Genomic DNA, 18,816 nt, shown 5'->3' with positions numbered 1-18,816 from the left:
ATGCAAACTCCACACAGAAAGGCCTAGGTGGGAAGTGATCCCATGACCTTCTTGTTGTGAGGCAACAGTGCTAACCACTAACCCACCGTGCTGCTTGATGTAAAGTGGTATATTAGAACCCCCTGTCCCCCCCAAAAAAACCCTTAATTGGTCATATTTCTTCAGATGTTGTTGTGCCGCTAACGTGTCAAGATCTACAAAGTTTGCAGCTTTGATTTGTTGATAATTTGAGCATATTGTGGACTTTTAACAGAGATGTAAGTCCTATAATGGGTCTCAGGGCCTGTTGGTGCTGGTGCTCATCTTCTGATTCCATAAAGTGACACGTCTGAAGAGAGTCCGCAACTCCCCCGGACGAGATGCCAGACAGATGGCCAGTGTTCTGTTGAGATGTTGTCCCAGTGAGCTCTCCCCGTCAAAACAAGGTGCCTATCGTGTTTCATGTGCAGTTGCACGGTAGAGCTCACATTGATGGGTAATGAGTCGTTCATCTCGACGGGGTAAAGAGATGTGCATGCGTAGTTGTGTGGTAGAGCTCACGTCGATGGGTAATGGGTAGTTCATCTCAACGGGGTGGAGAGATGTGCATGCGGCCATGCGCAATTGCGCGGTAGAGCTCATCTCCACGGGTTTGAGGTTGCATATCAAAGTGTTCCAGAGGAAGACACCGAATCCCAAAACTGTTCCATAATGGCTCTGCCATGGCATGAACATAAAACAGACATGTCAAGATAAAAAAGGTGAACAACTTGAATTTAGCAGTTCAGCATTTCCCACAACCATGCAGGCGGCAGAAAGAATGTAGATGAAACACGTCTCGGGCCAGCATTTGCAAATGGCGGCCATTTTATGACTGGAAAGAAAACCAGGCCTTTCCAACATTCACACCTGACACTGGGACCCCTGATCTCCGAGGCATTCTTGGCACAAGCACCTCTCAGCTTTTTTCAGCTACCCCAACCCCCCTCCTGCACCACCACCTCTCCCACACTCATATGACCACCTCCTCCTCTTCCTACTCGTGCTCCGTTAAGCTAGCGAGGACGGTGAGGAGTGGGGGAGGTGACTGTATCCCTACAGTGGCCGTCTTGGATGACTGAGATGTAAAAGCATTCCTTTCATAAACTGTGTCAGAATAATGTCTGTCCAATGAGGGCCCAGCAGGCACTAAAATGGCCAGGCCAATGGCTGCGGGTCTAACCAGGATATAAATGGCCAGCGCAGACCTTCCGAGTTGGGTGACCCCTATTTTGGCTGTGGTGAGCAGGATCTGATCCCAAGGACTGTTACCTCTGTTCTTGTCTGGTGTGCAGGTAAAAAAATAAAAATAACAGAGAATATTTGTTTAGCGGAGCAGATATTTGGACAGTGCTCCATCCAAATGTTGGCAATTTCTTGGCACTTAATTATTTATTTATTTGATTTTTAATTGTTTTTTGGACGGATTCAAAGAATACACAAGGATTATATGTTGTTTTGGTCTACATGATGCATTCTGCTAATAGAGAAACCCAGAAATTTGCTTATACATCTGTCTTTTGGAAATTGGTGTACATGAACAGGTGCACCGTGGTTTGAGACATGTTATCGGATCTGGAAATAGAGACTGACTGAAGGCCTTGCATGTTCGAGTACCGGGTTTAACCGTTTCAGAATGACACCCTGGCGACGGCTTTGGGGGCATTAAACTGACAATTTGACTGTTGAAAGCAAAGTGCCAAATACATCAAAATGTTAATTTTACACCACAATATGGACATAAACGTGCTGTTGGAATTGGCTAAATATCCTATTACATGTGATAAAACATGTATCAATTGTACATTAATTTCGAAAGACAAACTCCAAAAAGGTAATAACATGTATAATTAGACATAAAGTGTGTTTACTGGAGGAAAGTGTTGCAGCTACTGTTGCAGATTTGCACAGCACCTCTATTCCACTCCAGCACAGGAGGCAGTGTTTGAGGTGCAACACTCCCTGACTGCTTTCAAAAAGAATATGAATGTAGAAAATGATAAGTGTGTGTTTATGTGCTGAAATGTAAATTGCAGATTATGAACAGGATATGAACTTGAGAATAAAAATGCTATGAGTATGTGGTGAGGCCATGCACTGAGACATGCAAGGACTATATGTACTAAAATACCCCGTGCACCCCGCCCCGCCTAATCTATTTAAACTTGGCATTTGATACAATGTGATCTGAGTGACATTTGTTACCAGGATTCCTTTGCCAACACTGCTAAAATCCTCTGCAGCTGCCAAGCAAACTATACCTTCAATTGCTGAGGAATGTTTGTAGATAGTCAGAGCATCACCGCTGCTGAAACGTCTTGTTCAAATTAGGACAAATGGGCTTTTGGTGGCCCAAAGCCTCCACTAAACTTTTCAAACCCTGTGTTTTTTTTCTCTCTCTCTTCAAAGAGTCAGAAAAGCAATCATGCCTTTCGGAAACACACACAACAACTTCAAACTCAACTACACAGTTGATGATGAGTTCCCCAACTTGTCAAAGCATAACAATCACATGGCCAAGGCCCTGACCAAGGAGATTTATGCCAAGTTGAGGGACAAGCAGACACCCAGTGGCTATACCCTGGATGACGTCATCCAGACTGGTGTTGACAACCCTGGTGAGCACAGTTTTGTTGGCAAACATGAAACAGATTCTTCTTTTATCACCCTTACAAAGCAAGATGCTCACTGTAAAGCTGTGTCACAGTACACCAATCTTCAATTCTTTGTCTTTAGGTCACCCCTTCATCATGACTGTTGGCTGTGTTGCTGGTGATGAGGAGTCCTATGAGGTCTTCAAGGATCTCCTTGACCCCGTCATCTCCGACCGTCATGGTGGATACAAGGCCGATAGCAAGCACACGACCGACCTGAACTACGAGCACCTGAAGGTGCGGCACATCGGTTCTCTATGATAAGCACAAAACATTATGGTCCACTTGTCCAAAATCATCATGCAAAATTCAACAGCCAACCAAACATTGTGTGAGATTATTAGTGTTTAAAGTGAGAGAAAACTGGAGTAACTACATTTTTTTTTATTAGGGTGGTGATGATCTGGACCCCAACTATGTCCTGTCCAGCCGTGTCCGTACTGGGCGCAGCATCAAGGGATACACCCTGCCCCCCCACAACAGCCGTGGCGAGCGCAGAGCTATTGAGAAGTTGTCCATTGAGGGTAAGCTATTAGGGATCATTCTGTAAATACGTAACGGGTAAGACAATCACACCGGGAAATGCCACTAATGGTAATTCCTTAAGAAAGTTCCTTAAGAAATCTGCTGTATGGGAGGATGACATCTAATCTCCTAAACAAGCCTCTCTCTCCCTCTCTTTCCAGCACTGACCAGCCTTGATGGTGAATTCAAGGGAAAGTACTACCCCCTGACTGACATGTCTGACGCTGAGCAGGAGCAGCTGATCAATGATCACTTCTTGTTTGACAAGCCCGTCTCTCCCCTGCTGACCTGTGCTGGTATGGCCCGTGACTGGCCCGATGCCAGAGGCATTATGTAAGTAGAACCAGAAACTCTCATTCCAATCCCTTAACCTGTCACAGAATTCTCACTTTGAGCTGCTGCAGTACTTTGAGGTGATCTCATACCTCCCGTCCATGTATTGGTGCTACACTGGTAGACCTGTAAATTAATTTGATATCTCTGGTCTCGTACTTCGATGATGAAAACGGAACTTATGAATAAAAGTGGTTGTTGAAGGCAGTGCTACATCAAAACAAAGGTTAACCTCAAATATGGTGTGTCCCAGGGTCTGTTCTCGGTTATCTACTCTTTTGCCGCCATGCTTAACTCTAAGCTACGTCAGAAGAGACTGTAAAGTTTTATTAACATAAAATATCGAATTGGATGTACCACTTTGTATTTGAAGGACCTTTTAGGATCTCCTGCACATCATTCCCAGAATGTGTCTTATGTCTTCCCATCATCAAAAAGAAGTCGACAGAGTGAAAGAACCTTGTCTTTGGCATAATCTGCCTGCTGGAAATTTCAAACCTACTTTAGTTTAACCTAGCTGCCCCCACACATCCATCTATTCATCCATCTTCTAAATCTCCTTATTCCAATTAAGGGTCATGGGTAGTGGGAGCCTATTCCAGCAGTAAGTGGTCAAGAGGCAAGGTACGCCCTGGACAGACCACCAGTCTATCGCAGTTCCTTTGCAGCAGTCACCAATTCACCTAACCTTCATGTCTTTGGAAGTGGGATGAAGTCAGCGCACCTGGAGGGAACCCACACAAATACGGGGAGAATATACAGACTCCACACAGAAAGGACCAGGTCGGAATCAAACCTGGCACCTTCTCGCTGTGAGGCAAGAGCGTCAACCGCCACCATGTTGTCTGGCGTTCTCTCTTTATATCAGTGTTTCTCAAACGTTTTCACACCAAGGACTATTCATCATCAAAAATTAAATATATAAATCTTGCAGACCACCTGACTCCCCAAATATTCAAAAACAATAAGTCTGCCTACCACGCCAATAGTATATGACAAATTACAACCTAAATGGTCATAAAACAGACAGCTGTACTAGTATCACAAAACAGACCATTCAGATTCAAATTTTTGGATTTACATATGAGTGGAGTTTATAATGAAATTAATACATGGGTGATTCTATGGCAACGGAATTACAACGACAGGAAAATCTGGCCACATTTTAGCTCCCCATAAAAAATGTGCTCCGATTGTAATTCCGTTACCACAGAAACACCCACATATATTCTATGATCTATTAGACTTTGAAGTCATTTTAAACAGTTTGAGAAACATTTTTTAAGTTTGAATAATTTAAAACGTGATATTTCACCAATATCTTGTGGACCACTCTTTGAAAAAGGCCTTTCTCTCTCTCTCTCTGTGTGTGCATTACCTGTTTTCCCAGGCATAATGACAACAAGACCTTCCTGGTCTGGGTCAATGAGGAAGATCACCTGCGTGTCATCTCCATGCAGAAAGGTGGCAACATGAGAGAGGTCTTCAGGCGCTTCTGCGTTGGTCTGCAGAAGGTATCATTTAATGAATCCAAAAGCTGTCATAGGCCTTGGCATGTTCAATCTCAGATGACTGGATTGTGTTTCATTGGTGCATATGAATCTTACACTTCCATACCTTCCAGATTGAAGAGATCTTCAAGAAGCACAACCACGGCTTCATGTGGAACGAGCATCTGGGTTTCATCCTGACCTGCCCCTCCAACCTGGGTACCGGCCTGCGTGGTGGTGTCCATGTCAAACTGCCCAAACTAAGCACACACGCCAAGTTTGAAGAGATCCTCACCAGGCTGCGTCTGCAGAAGCGTGGCACAGGTAGGTTCTTCTGCTGTCTTTCTGTCACGTCTGTGGCAGTCACGACGTCTACAGCATCTGATCCAATTTCATTCATCTTCTGCAGGTGGTGTGGATACTGCCTCTGTGGGTGGAGTGTTTGACATCTCCAATGCCGACCGTCTGGGCTCCTCTGAGGTGGAGCAGGTCCAGCTGGTGGTTGATGGTGTCAAGCTGATGATTGAGATGGAGAAGAAGCTGGAGAAGGGAGAGTCCATCGACAACATGATCCCCTCCCAGAAGTAAAGAGGGACAATCTAAGGTTTTCTCGTGACCATTCATGTGCAATCGAGCCATCTGATTTGCGGGCAGAGAAAACAGCCGCTCGCCTAGAGACTCTTGACTCTGCTCACGTTCTTCCAGCTTTTTTCTGTCTTTTGGTCTTTTTTCACGTTGTCCCGTGTTGGTTGGTGACATCCTGGGATCAGCCTCTACTGAGCTGGGCTTGCCTGGCAAATGTGGCAACACCTACTTTTTGTTATAAAAAGTAATCAGTATTGAAACTGTTCATAACTGCTCAATAAAACTGCCCAATCTAACAACTGAATAATTCATGTTGGTCTTTTATGCTGCAATACTGAAAAATTTTAAACCAGTTAAAAATAAAAACAATGCAGTCTTATTACAATCGTCTGACACGTTTCCCATTTATTATCAACATATGTGCTTCTATTTATTTATTTATTTGTTGGGCTTATAGACCAAACTAAACAGAAACAGCCTGGATCTGGATCATTGCTAATATTTTACATTGAACTACTACCAGTATTCTTACCAAGTTTCTAAAAAGCTATATAAAAGTAAACTATGAGGTCATGTTGTTGTTGGAGACTGTGTGTGCTGGTTGGACCGTCAGCAGCATTACTTCACAGATACTCAGGCAATTTTCAGAAAATGTGGTGAAAGTGTTGGACCTGAAGAATAAAAGAATTAAGTCCATTTTTAGGTCTGAGGCGCAAAATTGGACTGGTACAACTAAGTACTGTCACTCAGGTTACTTCCTCAGCCAAGGCTGGCTGCCATTTACAACTGGACAGACTGGAACAATGCAGATGAAGTGTCTTTTCCAAGGACGCAGACGGGTAACGGGACCAGGATTCAAACCCGGGTCAACATATTTGCAGCTCAACTCCTGATCCCAGTGAGCAACCTGCTCTATTTTTAATGGAGACAGAAGTCAAAATGACACAATGGCCCAATTTTTCCATTGTGCAGAATCCTTAACACAAAAAAATAGGATCAAGAGACCCTAATTTTGGGTAAATGAGTAATTTTGGCTAAATATGGGAAAATGGTCAATGAAAAGCTTTGTGTGGTTAGACACTGATTCAAGGAATCTATGTATATAATAAAGGAAAAAAAATGTACTGAGCAATTATGCAAAATATTACTTTTGGCCCTTTTGGGGGGTCCTTAGAATGGTTCAAGGACAATATTGTTCATACCATTAGGCAGCCCCACAAAGTTGTGCAAAATTACTATAAAGATCACTTTTTTTATCTTTTGGGGGGCCCTTAGAATAATTCAAGGACAATGATATTGTTCATACCATTAAACAGCCCCCCCAAAGTTGTGCAGTTAGTATAAAAATCACTCTCTTTTTTATCCTTTTGGGGGGCCCTTAGAATGATTCAAGGACAATGATATTGTTCATACCATTAAACAGCCCCCCCAAAGTTGTGCAGTTAGTATAAAAATCACTTTTTTTTATCCTTTTGGGGGGCCCTTAGAATGATTCAAGGACAATGATATTGTTCATACCATTAAACAGCCCCCCCAAAGTTGTGCAGTTAGTATAAAAATCACTCTCTTTTTTATCCTTTTGGGGGGCCCTTAGAATGATTCAAGGACAATGATATTGTTCATACCATTAAACAGCCCCCCCAAAGTTGTGCAGTTAGTATAAAAATCACTCTTTTTTTATCCTTTTGGGGGGCCCTTAGAATGATTCAAGGACAATGATATTGTTCATACCATTAGGCAGCCCCCCCAAAGCTGTGCAGTTAGTATAAAAATCACTCTTTTTTTATGCTTTTGGGGGGCCCTTAGAATGATTCAAGGACAATGATATTGTTCATACCATTAAACAGCCCCCCCAAAGCTGTGCAAAGTTAGTATAAAAATCACTCTATTTTTATCCTTTTGGGGGGCCCTTAGAATAATTCAAGGACAATGATATTGTTCATACTATTAGGCAGCCCCCCCAAAGTTGTGCAGTTAGTATAAAAATCACTCTTTTTTTATGCTTTTGGGGGGCCCTTAGAATGATTCAAGGACAATGATATTGTTCATACCATTAGGCAGCCCCCCCAAAGTTGTGCAAAGTTAGTATAAAAATCACTTTTTTAATCCTTTTGGGGGACCCTTAGAATGTTTCAAGGTCAATTAGTTTTTTATGTTTTTGTTGGGGGGGGGGGGGGGGGGGTGTATCAGGGAAGCCTCCCGAAGAAAATTTATGTAAAATGAGAGAAAATGGTATTGGTCAGTTTTTCCGCAATAAATCAAACAGTGTAAAAAAAAAGGTTGTTTTTCTTCTTTTTTTTTTGGCCATTCTTGGGGACCAGAGATTTAGTTAGTAAGGCCCAAGGATTATCTGCACCAAATTTCAGAAAAAAAAAAAAAAAAAAAAAAAAAAAAAAGTTTTTCAGAGAATTACAGGACAGTGAATTCTCTATGAATCCTGGTCCAGAGAACTAAAAATATTGTAGAACCCTAGTATGGATCAAGATCCAGCAATCTTTCAGGATTGAGCTGTCCTGACAATGTAGTTTGTGGAAAATTCAGAAGTCATTTGCAAGCACTAGACATCAAGACCAATAAACTCAGTGACAACTCTTGGATTATTTAAGTAGTGAACAGCAGTCAAACCAGCCCAATTTGTTGCCATACCCAAGCAAGGATAAACAGAAAGCACAGACCCCAAAGCCATTGGTGCCAGTGCTTATACCTGGATTCCATACCGCGAAGAAGATGAGAGTCTACGACTTCCCCTGGACGGGACGCCAGTCCATCGCAATTTGCTTCCCCAGCCACGACTGCTACCCATTTACAGCTGAGCGAACTGGGACAATGCAGATGAAGTGTCTTGTCCAAGGACTTGGAGAAGTAGTGAGCCTGGGAATCAAACTCAGGTCAACTCCTTAATGCCAGTGAGTTATTTGCAAGCTGTGAAGGCCATCATCAAAAAAATTTATTATCCACGATGAGTTCACAAATCCACAAACATACCGAGATCTGGCTGATGACAGACTGAGCCAAGATGACACACAAACAGGTGGACAGACACACAGGGCTGATCTCAAAGTGAGGCGGACTGTTTCTTTTCAAGATGAGGCAATTTGGACGATGGTTGTTCAAAGAGTATTCAAATATTATGTAGTAACCGTGTCAAGGGACCAAACGGTGCAAAAAAACTCAGTTTGTGTATCACAACTATGAAATCAAGACACCAAAATAGAGGAAAAATGCCAACATCACTGAATTTTATTAATCTTCAGCTCCATGTTCTCTGTGTATTTACCACAACCACTCAATCTGACTTTACAGTTTGTTTCTGAGGGGAGGATTCAAACAGCGTCGAGCAGTGTAAACATACAGCTCAAACTGTGCACACTCTTCAATCTCCTTTGCATATAACACTGATAAATTCCAACATCCACTTCTAAATGAGAATGGGTGTTAAAATACTGAGCCCCCTGGGTTCTTAACACTGTACCAAACCTCATCTATACAACACACACCGTCTCTGAGTATACAAGCAGGTACCTGATAATGACATTATCAAAGCTCATTTGAATAATTCTTCACAGTAAATTTAACCTCGTGATGATACTAAAGTGGGCTCTTAGTTTCTGTTTAACTTCATTTCTAGTGAACTTTTACTCAAATCATCATTAACCAATCTGATGCATATGTGTGGTTGAGGGGAACAAGTCTATGGCTTGATCACAACTCACAGCGTTCAACATTTCAGGAACGTATTCAAAGATAAAGCGGGAGTCACACAGATAAATTTATGATTTATTCCCAATAGAAGTGTCCCTGCAGTTTTATTGGATCCAAACTGTTTTTTATGCACATTTTGTGGCGTATCCAAAGATCGGGCCTCACCTTGAACATAGGCTCTATAACACACACACACAACGTGTGACTTCACGTTTCTCAAAAACCTTTCTGGAACCAGGACCCGGTGCTACATCTACATCGTTTCTTTGCTTTAAATCAATCTAATAATTGTCTTGTGTCTGCATTTGGTAAAGCTTCTGATCTTAGGTGCACATCTTGTTTCACGTTTCCCCCTAAAAACCCCAAACTCTGAAGTCATGCAGGATTGCAGCTTGGTTTTGTTCCCCGTTGTCACTGACAGAAACTGCTTTAAACTAGAATTACTTCCCTTTGCTCTAGCTATAAACCTTGAGCTCTAAGATATTTACTATTTCATATATTTTATATACAGCCTTCAAGTGACTGATATAAATCCTGTTGTTTTTTTTTAAATGATATTATTCTAAAAAATAAATAAAGTACCTGTGCAAATATCCACAAATTGAAGTGTTTCACATTTAAGACATTGGCGCCCTCCAGTGCCTAGTTCTGGGTATTACCTCTACAGGTGCACTGGAAGGAGCTGATTCAAGTCAAAGCAAAGTGCATTGTGGTCTATATTACCTAACGCTAATAATACACCACAATGACAAACATCCGGGGAGAGTACGTGGACAGAGGCCTGATGTCCTCGTCGGTGTCCTGAGGAGGAGTCTCCTCGTTGTGACTCATGGAACAGTGCACACCAAACTGGGCTGAAAAGGTGCAATACTGGTGTAAGGATGTGGATGAAAAATGAAGGTGTGAAATAAGAAGTCGACAAAGCTCACTGTGACAACAGAAAAATCCAGAGGAGCAGACAGATGGTGAACATGGGCGGAGTTCAAGATGGAAGGGATCAGGGATGTTTGGAGCCACCAAAGCCACAAATGAAATTAAGAGTGGTCACGGAATATGATCGTAATTAATATCACAATACGTTCATCACTATAAAAAGTGAGGGAGAGTATAAAACTCTCGTTTTTCCCCTTTTACATGAAATACGGACTGTATGAAGGAACTGAGGGCTGCCCACCTTGAAAGCTCGTGGTCTAAGAAGAAAACAGAACCGTGCTCCCTTCTTTCCAGAGGAAGGTTAAAATCTGCCACCGATGCTACAACATTGAAGATTACTGTGAGTGCGAATGTATAAAGTGGAACATCACAGCATCGCTGTTTTTCGCCGTCACTTTCGCCGTTTATCCCTTCAAAATACTGATATAACAACCAAAAAGAGATCAAACGGCACACAACTGAAGAAAATCCCAAATTTATGCTCAGTTTCCCCCACAGAAGTGAGGTGTATCCTGTAAGAACATTTGTATTAAGCACTGGGAAAGTTTGACAAATTCTGCTTTTCCATCGGAAGGGCGCGGCACGTGGTGGCCTGTCATCATCTGACCTCACAGCAGGTCATACCCACGCCAGCTACCGAGTTCGCCGTTACGATCATGTCACCAATAAAGTGGCAAATTATCGTTGAGTTTTTAAACAAGGCGTAAAAATCAGTGGTGGGCACAGATCCGCTAACCGCTAATTAGCAAAGCTAACTTTTTTGTTAGCGGATTAGCTTTTGCAGCTAACTTTGAAAACCATCAGCAGACCAATGAGCTTCGACTAAACTTAGTTCTGCTTTCAATCCGCTAACAATTTTTTATTTATTTTTTTGCTGACATAGTGAGTAATGCTTAACGATCAAATACATCTGTAAAACCTAAACTCTTACATGTTAGTTCCTGTCCTGTGTTTTGCAATAATCATGCTGTGTGAAGGTCAGTCCTCCCCCAAAAGAAAGGGGCGGACTGGCTGCCAGCTGCTATTGTGTGTCTGGTAACGTTCAAACCTTCAGAATTAGCGCACTACTTTAAAAGACGTGTCATATTTTCACTTTGTAAAAATGACAGAGTTGCCGTTAATGTCGATAAACTGTCCGGAATTAGTAGTTTTTAAATGAAAAGCTAACCCACTATCTGAGTCGATGCATGTTGAAAGTAAATGATATTTTTCTAGCAGCGGGTCGGGTTCATAAAGACAGAAGCTCTGACTTCTTTGTTTTTGGTTTGTGATTGTCTCTGAATTTACCCAGCAGAACTTGCAGTGCTTAAACTCGAAACTGGCTTATCAGTATCTGACAGCATGCCGAGTCAATACTAAAAGTTAGCGATTAGCTGTAACTCCCGCCAAAGGCTTTGGCGGTTTATCGGCTTAGCGCCATAACAGCTAACTTTTCAGTTAGCGGATCAGCGGATATCGAAGCTAACTTTTTGATTAGCTGTGCCCACCACTGGTAAAAATGCAGATGACCATTTCAAACAATTCAAGATGATGCCTTCAAATGCCCTTCATGTCCACATTAATATCGACATTCTGTGATCAAACCGACAAAAAGCAAATCCTCACAAAGTTTGAACCAGTCTTGGGGTGCCGATACCTACGGAGGAGAACACAGGTCCAAGTCCATGGACCATGAAGAACATCACGAACAGGGTCCTTTAACGCTAACCAGTGATTTAGGGTGAAAATGATGTCTTAAAATGTCTTTAGCAGGAGGTCTCTTTGGAGGATCTGTGAGTACCGCTGGTCATGACTTTGTGTCAAACAAACAAACGGTTGCTTGCGGAGTCTCAGACAGTGCAGTTTGGGCAACCTTCCTGTATGGAAAAGCAGAGCAACGGCTGGGTTAAAAGTGTCACTGGGGCTGTATGTTCAGTAGTGTTTCTAAAGGAAGGAAGGGGTAGGGATGGAACAGGATGAGACGCAGGACAATCCCAAGTGTTCTGAAAACATTTACAGATGATGACCAGAGTTGACAGACAATGTGTTCAGCCAGTCAGAGAGCAAACAGTAGTCAGCCGTTACGCACATGTCGTCTGTGCAGCCCTTTCTGAATAAGAGTGACACCAATGTCAAATATCCTTTATATTTATCCAAATCAGCTGCAACTAATGAAAAGGCCACCGGTTTAGATTTTTGTTTAACAAATACAGGAACTAAAAAAAAAAACGTTGTACAAGATGTTTGCATGGAATGTAAAGGATATGGTTGCATGGGTACCCGGTATGAAAATACATTTGTTTTTCACTTTCTGGCCATATACATATTCCAAGTTGAGCTCGAGTATGTAAATAAAGACTAAAATGTCCCACAATTTACCTTCCCAACTTCTACAGCTTCCAAAAAAGTAGGGTCATATCGAGTATGTCCTGTATGTAGTTAGGACTATGGGGTTAGGGCTGTCAATCAATTAAAACATTAAATGGTGATGAATCACCTGATTGTCCATAGTTAACTTGTGATTAATCGCAATCACATTTTTTTCTTCAATCCAAGCCGTCTTTCTTTTTCATAAGCCTTTATTATACATACATAATATGTATGATGTGCATATACCCAAGGCGTTCCCAAGCCAGCCGAGAGACGTAGTCCCTCCAGCGTGTCCTGGGTCTTCCCCGGGGCCTCCTCCCGATGGGACGTGCCCGGAACACCTCTCCAGCGAGGCGTCCAGGGGGCATCCGGAAAAGATGCCCAAGCCACCTCAACTGGCTCCTTTCGACATGGAGGAGCAGCAGCTCGACTCCGAGCTCCTCCCAAGTGACCGAGCTCCTCATCCTATCTCTAAGGGGATGCCCAGCCACCCTACGGAGGAAACTCATCTCGGCCGCTTGTACTCGCGATCTCGATGGCTGAATAGATCCTTGTCATTTGATTGGTGGTTTGTATGTCACATGACATGGATTATTCGTACCATTTACCATCGTGTTTCATTGACCATGCAATAGTCCTTTTAGCGTGCAATTCTGTTACTACATCAATTCCAATGAAGTAGGGACATTGTGTAAAATATAAATAAAAACAAAATACAATGATTTGCAAATCCTCTTCAACCTATATTCAACTGAATACACCACAAAGACAACAAAAGACTGGGAAAGTTGATGAATGCTTAAAGAACACCTAATTGCAAACAGGTGAGTGTCATGATTGGGTATAAAAGGAGCATCCTCAAAAGGCTCAGATGTTCACAAGCAAAGATGGGGTGAGGGTCACCGCTTTGTGAACAACTGCGTAAAAAAAATAGTCCAACAGTTTAAGAACAATGTTTCTCAATGTTCAATTGCAAGGAATTTAGGGTTTTCAGCATCTACAGTCCATAATATAATCAGAGAATCTGGAGAACTTTCAACACGTAAGCGGCAAGGCCGAAAACCAACATTGAATACCCCTGACCTTCGATCCCTCAGGCGGCACTGCATTAAAAACAGACATTGTGTAAAGGATCTTACCTCGTGGGCTCAGGAACACTTCAGAAAACCATTGTCAGTTAATATAGTTTGTCGCTACATCTACAAGTGCAAGTTAAAACTCTACCATGCAAAGTGAAAGCCAAACATCAACAACATCCAGAAACACAGCTGCCTTCTCTGGGCCTGAGCTCATTTGAAATGGACAGATGCAAAGTGGAAAACTGTGCTGTGGTCTGATGAGTCCACATTTCAAACTGTTTTTGGAAATCATGGACGTTGTGTCCTCCAGACAAAAGAGGACAAAGACCATCCAGATTGTTACTAGTGCAAAGTTCTAAAGCCAGCATCTGTGATGGTATGGTGGTGTGTTAGTGTCCATGGCATGGTCAACTTACACATCTGTGATGGCACCATCAATGCTGAAAGGTACATCCAGGTTTTGGAGCAACACATGCTGCCATCCAAGCAACGTCTTTTTCAGGGACGTCCCCTTATTTCAGCAAGACAATGCCAGGCCACATTCTGCACGTTACAACAGCGTGGCTTCATAGTAAAAGAGTGCAGGTACTAGACTGGCCTGCCTGCAGTCCAGACCTGTCACCCATTGAAAATCTGTGGTGCATAAAGAATCGCAAAATACGACAACGGAGACCCCGGACTGTTGAATAACTGAAGTCGTACATCAAGCAAGAATGGGAAAGAATTCCACCTACAAAGCTTCAACAATCATGTTTCCTCATTTCAAACACTTATTGAGTGTTGTTAGAAGGAAAGGTGATGTAACACAGTGGTAAACATACCACTGTCCCAACGTTTCTCTTTTACAAATTAGTCCTATCTGGTTGCACCAGATTTCTTTGTGCTATACAGAAGGCAGTGAACTCTTTGTTTTTGCTCATTAAATATCTTGTCTTTGTGGTGTATTCAGTTGAATCTAGGTTGAAGAGGATTTGCAAATCGTATTCTGCTTTTATTTACATTCTACACAACGTCCCAACTTCATTGGAATTGGGATTGTATATGAAATGTGCTATTGCATGTCCTGACCACCGCGCATGCTCACAATATCGGGGACAGCGTTTAGCTAAACATGACGGAGTTTGTTTTGCTGGCAGATGGCACTAACTTGATGAAGCTATCTGACGGTGCTAATTCTTCTAACACAAAAAAAACCCAAATCCACCACAATGTAAACCACCTGCAGGCATGAAGAGCTGTTAGGATGAAAAACTGGACACATTTCTGATGCGATTTTTCGCTGGAGTGAGGAAAGCCGACAGTCTGCACACAAAGTCAGTGGACAGCATTACATCACGGACTGCTGAGAACAATTTCATGTTGGACTGATAAGCACCAGTGACAAACACCAGTTCCTTTTCTGTTGTTTATAAATTAATAAAATATCAAATGACAAGGATCTATTTTTGTTGTTATATAAAACAAATAATGAATGTTTTTCCATTCTTTCAATGAATGAATATTTCATGAGGTGAAAGATACCATGTTTCACCTCATGAAATATTCATACCATTGAACTCATAAACATACATTATTTGTACTATATATATATATATATATATATAACACGGCTGACTACATCCTTGTCATTTGATTGGTGGATTGTACGTCATGTGACAGATTATTCGTACCATTTGCCATTGTGTTTCACTTACTGTGCAATAGTGCTATTTAGTGTGCAAATTTGGTACTATGCAGTGGTGGGCACAGATAACAAAAAAATTAACTTCGATAACAGATAATCAGATAACTGAAAAGTTATCTTTGATAAAGATAAACCGATGAACCACCTAAAAATGTATCGGAAGTTACAGATAACCGATAAGCGATAAATTCCAGTATTGTTTCTGGTACATTTGCAACTACTAACAAACTGAATTTGAGTTTTAACACCACGATCGCTTTTGGAAGCATAAAAAGTGACAGAAGACCCAAATAATGAGTCAGCACTTTTATGTTTGAACATGCTGGGCCCCTTCTGGAAGCTCAACAGCTGAGAACAGCAACAGCCCAGGGTGCTGTAGCTCCCTACCAATCACGATGCTCCGGTCAGGGGAGGTCTTGAAAAATAAAGGCATCCTGACTTATGGTTTTGTGTGAATATTGATAGAATAACTCCATTAATGTCAATTCTGTCACTTGTACAAAGTTAAAATATAGCATATATCTTTTAATGTTAAATAATGCACCAATTCTGAGGTTTTGTAACAAAAACAGACAGATCGCAAAGGATTCTGGGTAAATGTACCTCTGCTAAACACTGATTGGTTCAGTCATTCATTATGTAAACCAACACGTTAATGTGACGTGTGTCGTGTGTTGGTGTTTACAGATAAATGTGCTTTTGTAAAATATTCCATTTTTTATTTGTAAAAACAGGCATTTTTATGGAGCCCTGGAAGTGTCATCGCAAAATGTTTTGCATGTGGAGAGAATGTGCGCTGTTATTAGTGCCGTGCGCACGTTTTATGATGTATTGTCTTGTCAATATTGTCTTGACACAAATGTTGGCTTTACACTGTGCGAGTTTTGGCACTTTTTCAGATGATTTTTCATTTGTGTGAGACATTTTTGGACCGAGTTTCAGGTTAATCATGCGTCCTGCATCGTGTAGTGTACAGGCAGTAACAAGCTGCGTTCAACATCTCACGAGCACCTCCTGATCGCCGATCGTATGGCCGAATGACAATCAAAGCTGTTTGATATTATTCTGGTCTGGCTGCTGAGGGGCTACAAGCATCCAACCGCTCGCACTGTGCCTGTGCAAACACCGCAGAGCTGTCTTGTAATGTTTTTTGTTGTTGTTTTGTTTTTAAACTTAATTTGTTAAAAAAAAAAACCCTTTGCAAAGCCAAAAAGTTGATATGACAACCATCTGCTATAACCGGGGTCAAAATAAATAGAACACTGCCATCCGACTGGTGCCCAGACGCTTAGTACTTAGGGCGAATACTGCCATGACCTGCCATGAACACTACTGGCCAGTAGATGGCAGTAGAGGCACTGAAACTTGCCAAAACAAAATTCCAGATAATCCGTTTCTGCTACATTTAAGATGTGTGGAATTTAACAAACGCAAATACAATAACATCTATAAACCCAGAGAATATATTCACGAAAGTTTTAGACACTAGAGTTTAATGCTGCTGTCCGTGGAGCCTGAACAGAGTGTCTGAAATGCATTTGTCCTGTCGTGAGTACTGAGATTACCCATAATGCACTGCTGCTGGGCACAGCATGTGCTCACAAACCTTAAAAATTAGCACATTACTTTAAAACTAAAACATATATCTGATGTTTTCACTTTATAAAATTTCAGGCATGATAGTAATTTTAAATAACTTGTCCAAAATTAGTTTGGTTAAAATTTGAACCATAAGTTAAAAATGTATGCCTCTGGATGACTTGGGAGATATTGCCTGAAACTAGCTCACATCTGTTTGCAGAGGATAGAACTCTTAAGAAACTTTCAACAGGTAGGTCTCAACTGATTTTAAAGTTTAAAAACGTTTGTTGCTGTTCAGCTTTGTTTACTACGTTATCGGTCTAAAAGTTATCGGACGACAATTCATCGGAAGATAATTAGTCCGATAAAGTTTTTTAAAGTTATCTAAAAACATAATCTGATAATGAAAACATTATCTTCGATAATTATCTGTTATCGGATTATCGGAAGTGTGCCCACCACTGGTACTATGCAATTCATGCTATTGCACGGTGTGAACACCAGGCATGCTCACACTAGCAGCAATGTCGCTTAACTTAAAAACAAACGTGGCGGGAGCTTTTCATTCTTCTAACACAAAAAACAGAAATCCAGTACGCCATAAGCCATCTGGAGGCATTTGCCGCATTTGCTGGGCTGTCTCTAGCTGAAGTGGAACCGCTGTCGGCTGAAGACTTCAACAGATTTCTGTTGTTATTTTCACTGGACTGAGAAAAGCTGTATACAATGCACAACATCAGCTATGGACTACATCGTCAGGACTGTTTTTGTAAGTTGACTGAGAACAATTTTGGATTGGACTTCTATTTAAAATTTGTGTTGGACAGTGCAGAACCTGTTGACATCAATGGACCAGTGATGCACACCAAAATGTAAGTCCCTTTCTCTTGTTTAGAAATTCATAAAATATCAAATGACAAGGATCTATTTTAGCTCTTATATAAAACAAATAACGAATGTTTTTTTCATTTGTTCAGTGGAAATTGTATTTCATTCGGTGAAACATGGAATGTTCCATCTTTCACCGAATGAAATATTCTGACCATTGCACTCAAACATTCATTATTTGTATATTATCTATATTATTATTATTATTTGTATATTATATATATTATTTGTATTTCTGTGCGTGCATATACATGTTTACACGTTTATCAAAATTGTGATGACAATTTTGGGTGGGCCCCGGTGTTTTTAGGTTTGACAATGGCTGCTTTTGGGATTAATTCAATTCATTTATATTGCAGTAAGTCACAAAGGAAGTCATTTCAAAGTACAGTACACAAAATGGTTCATGTGAGGTGAAATGGGATGCTTGTCTGTGAAAGTCAGTTGTGTTACATTTTTCTTTTTGCATTTCCTTAAGTTGAAGTTGTCAACTTCTGGTCGGCTTTTTTTGTGTCCAGGTTAGCCTCTGATTGGCTGGTTCAAAGACCTGTCAACACTGTTCTCACCGACCTAAATCCAGTGCTAACACTAAAAGAACACTACAAACAAACAAACCCCTTCTGGCTGCTGGTCTGAACGCCGTCTTCAGCCATCTCCACCTTTGTGCATATTATTGTTGCCAGGCAACGAAAGCTTAACAGACACCCAACAGGGAAGAGTAAAAAAAGAATGAGACAAGACAAAAAGGAAGTGAAATGGGTCTGACTGGCTGATCAGGTGGTTAAAAAACGATGACAGCAATAAATAATAAAATAAAAAGTAATTATGGCTAGAGTAGCAATAAATAGTATTAAACTAGATTCCCTCTAGTCCAGATCCAGCGGGTGCAGTAGCTCAGTCAATAAGTTGGCTGAACTGGTTGGGATGATTGGGCGGGGGAGCCGGGGGGGTGGTCCCCTCAGTTTTTGTGACTTCATGGGTCAGGCGTGTGTCTG

The 18,816-nt window shown here is 41.4% G+C and overlaps 1 protein-coding gene across 1 annotated transcript; it reads left to right on the top strand.

Annotated features, from left to right (window-relative positions):
* The first annotated feature begins 1,191 nt into the window (after positions 1–1,191).
* Positions 1,192–5,906, top strand: LOC117517770 (creatine kinase M-type-like). The gene is made up of 8 exons (XM_034178925.1): positions 1,192–1,313; positions 2,428–2,636; positions 2,755–2,909; positions 3,064–3,196; positions 3,359–3,530; positions 4,921–5,044; positions 5,155–5,344; positions 5,430–5,906. The coding sequence occupies exons 2-8, from the start codon at positions 2,444–2,446 to the stop codon at positions 5,606–5,608; spliced, it is 1,146 nt and encodes a 381-aa protein (XP_034034816.1). The 5' UTR covers positions 1,192–1,313; positions 2,428–2,443; the 3' UTR covers positions 5,609–5,906.
* Positions 5,907–18,816: the final 12,910 nt, after the last annotated feature.

The sequence above is a fragment of the Thalassophryne amazonica genome, chromosome 9, assembly GCF_902500255.1.
Source record: "Thalassophryne amazonica chromosome 9, fThaAma1.1, whole genome shotgun sequence".
NCBI lineage: Eukaryota > Metazoa > Chordata > Actinopteri > Batrachoidiformes > Batrachoididae > Thalassophryne > Thalassophryne amazonica.
Note: the sequence above shows the minus strand (reverse complement) of the source record. Positions and strands in the feature narration are given on the sequence as shown.

Excerpts from the sequence above, each read along its gene's own strand:
- LOC117517770 (XM_034178925.1), top strand. The coding sequence starts at position 2,444 with ATGCCTTTCGGAAACACACACAACAACTTCAAACTCAACTACACAGTT. Across the intron at positions 3,531-4,920 it reads CCCGATGCCAGAGGCATTAT|GCATAATGACAACAAGACCT; the intron begins GTAAGTAGAACC and ends CTGTTTTCCCAG. Across the intron at positions 5,345-5,429 it reads TCTGCAGAAGCGTGGCACAG|GTGGTGTGGATACTGCCTCT; the intron begins GTAGGTTCTTCT and ends CATCTTCTGCAG.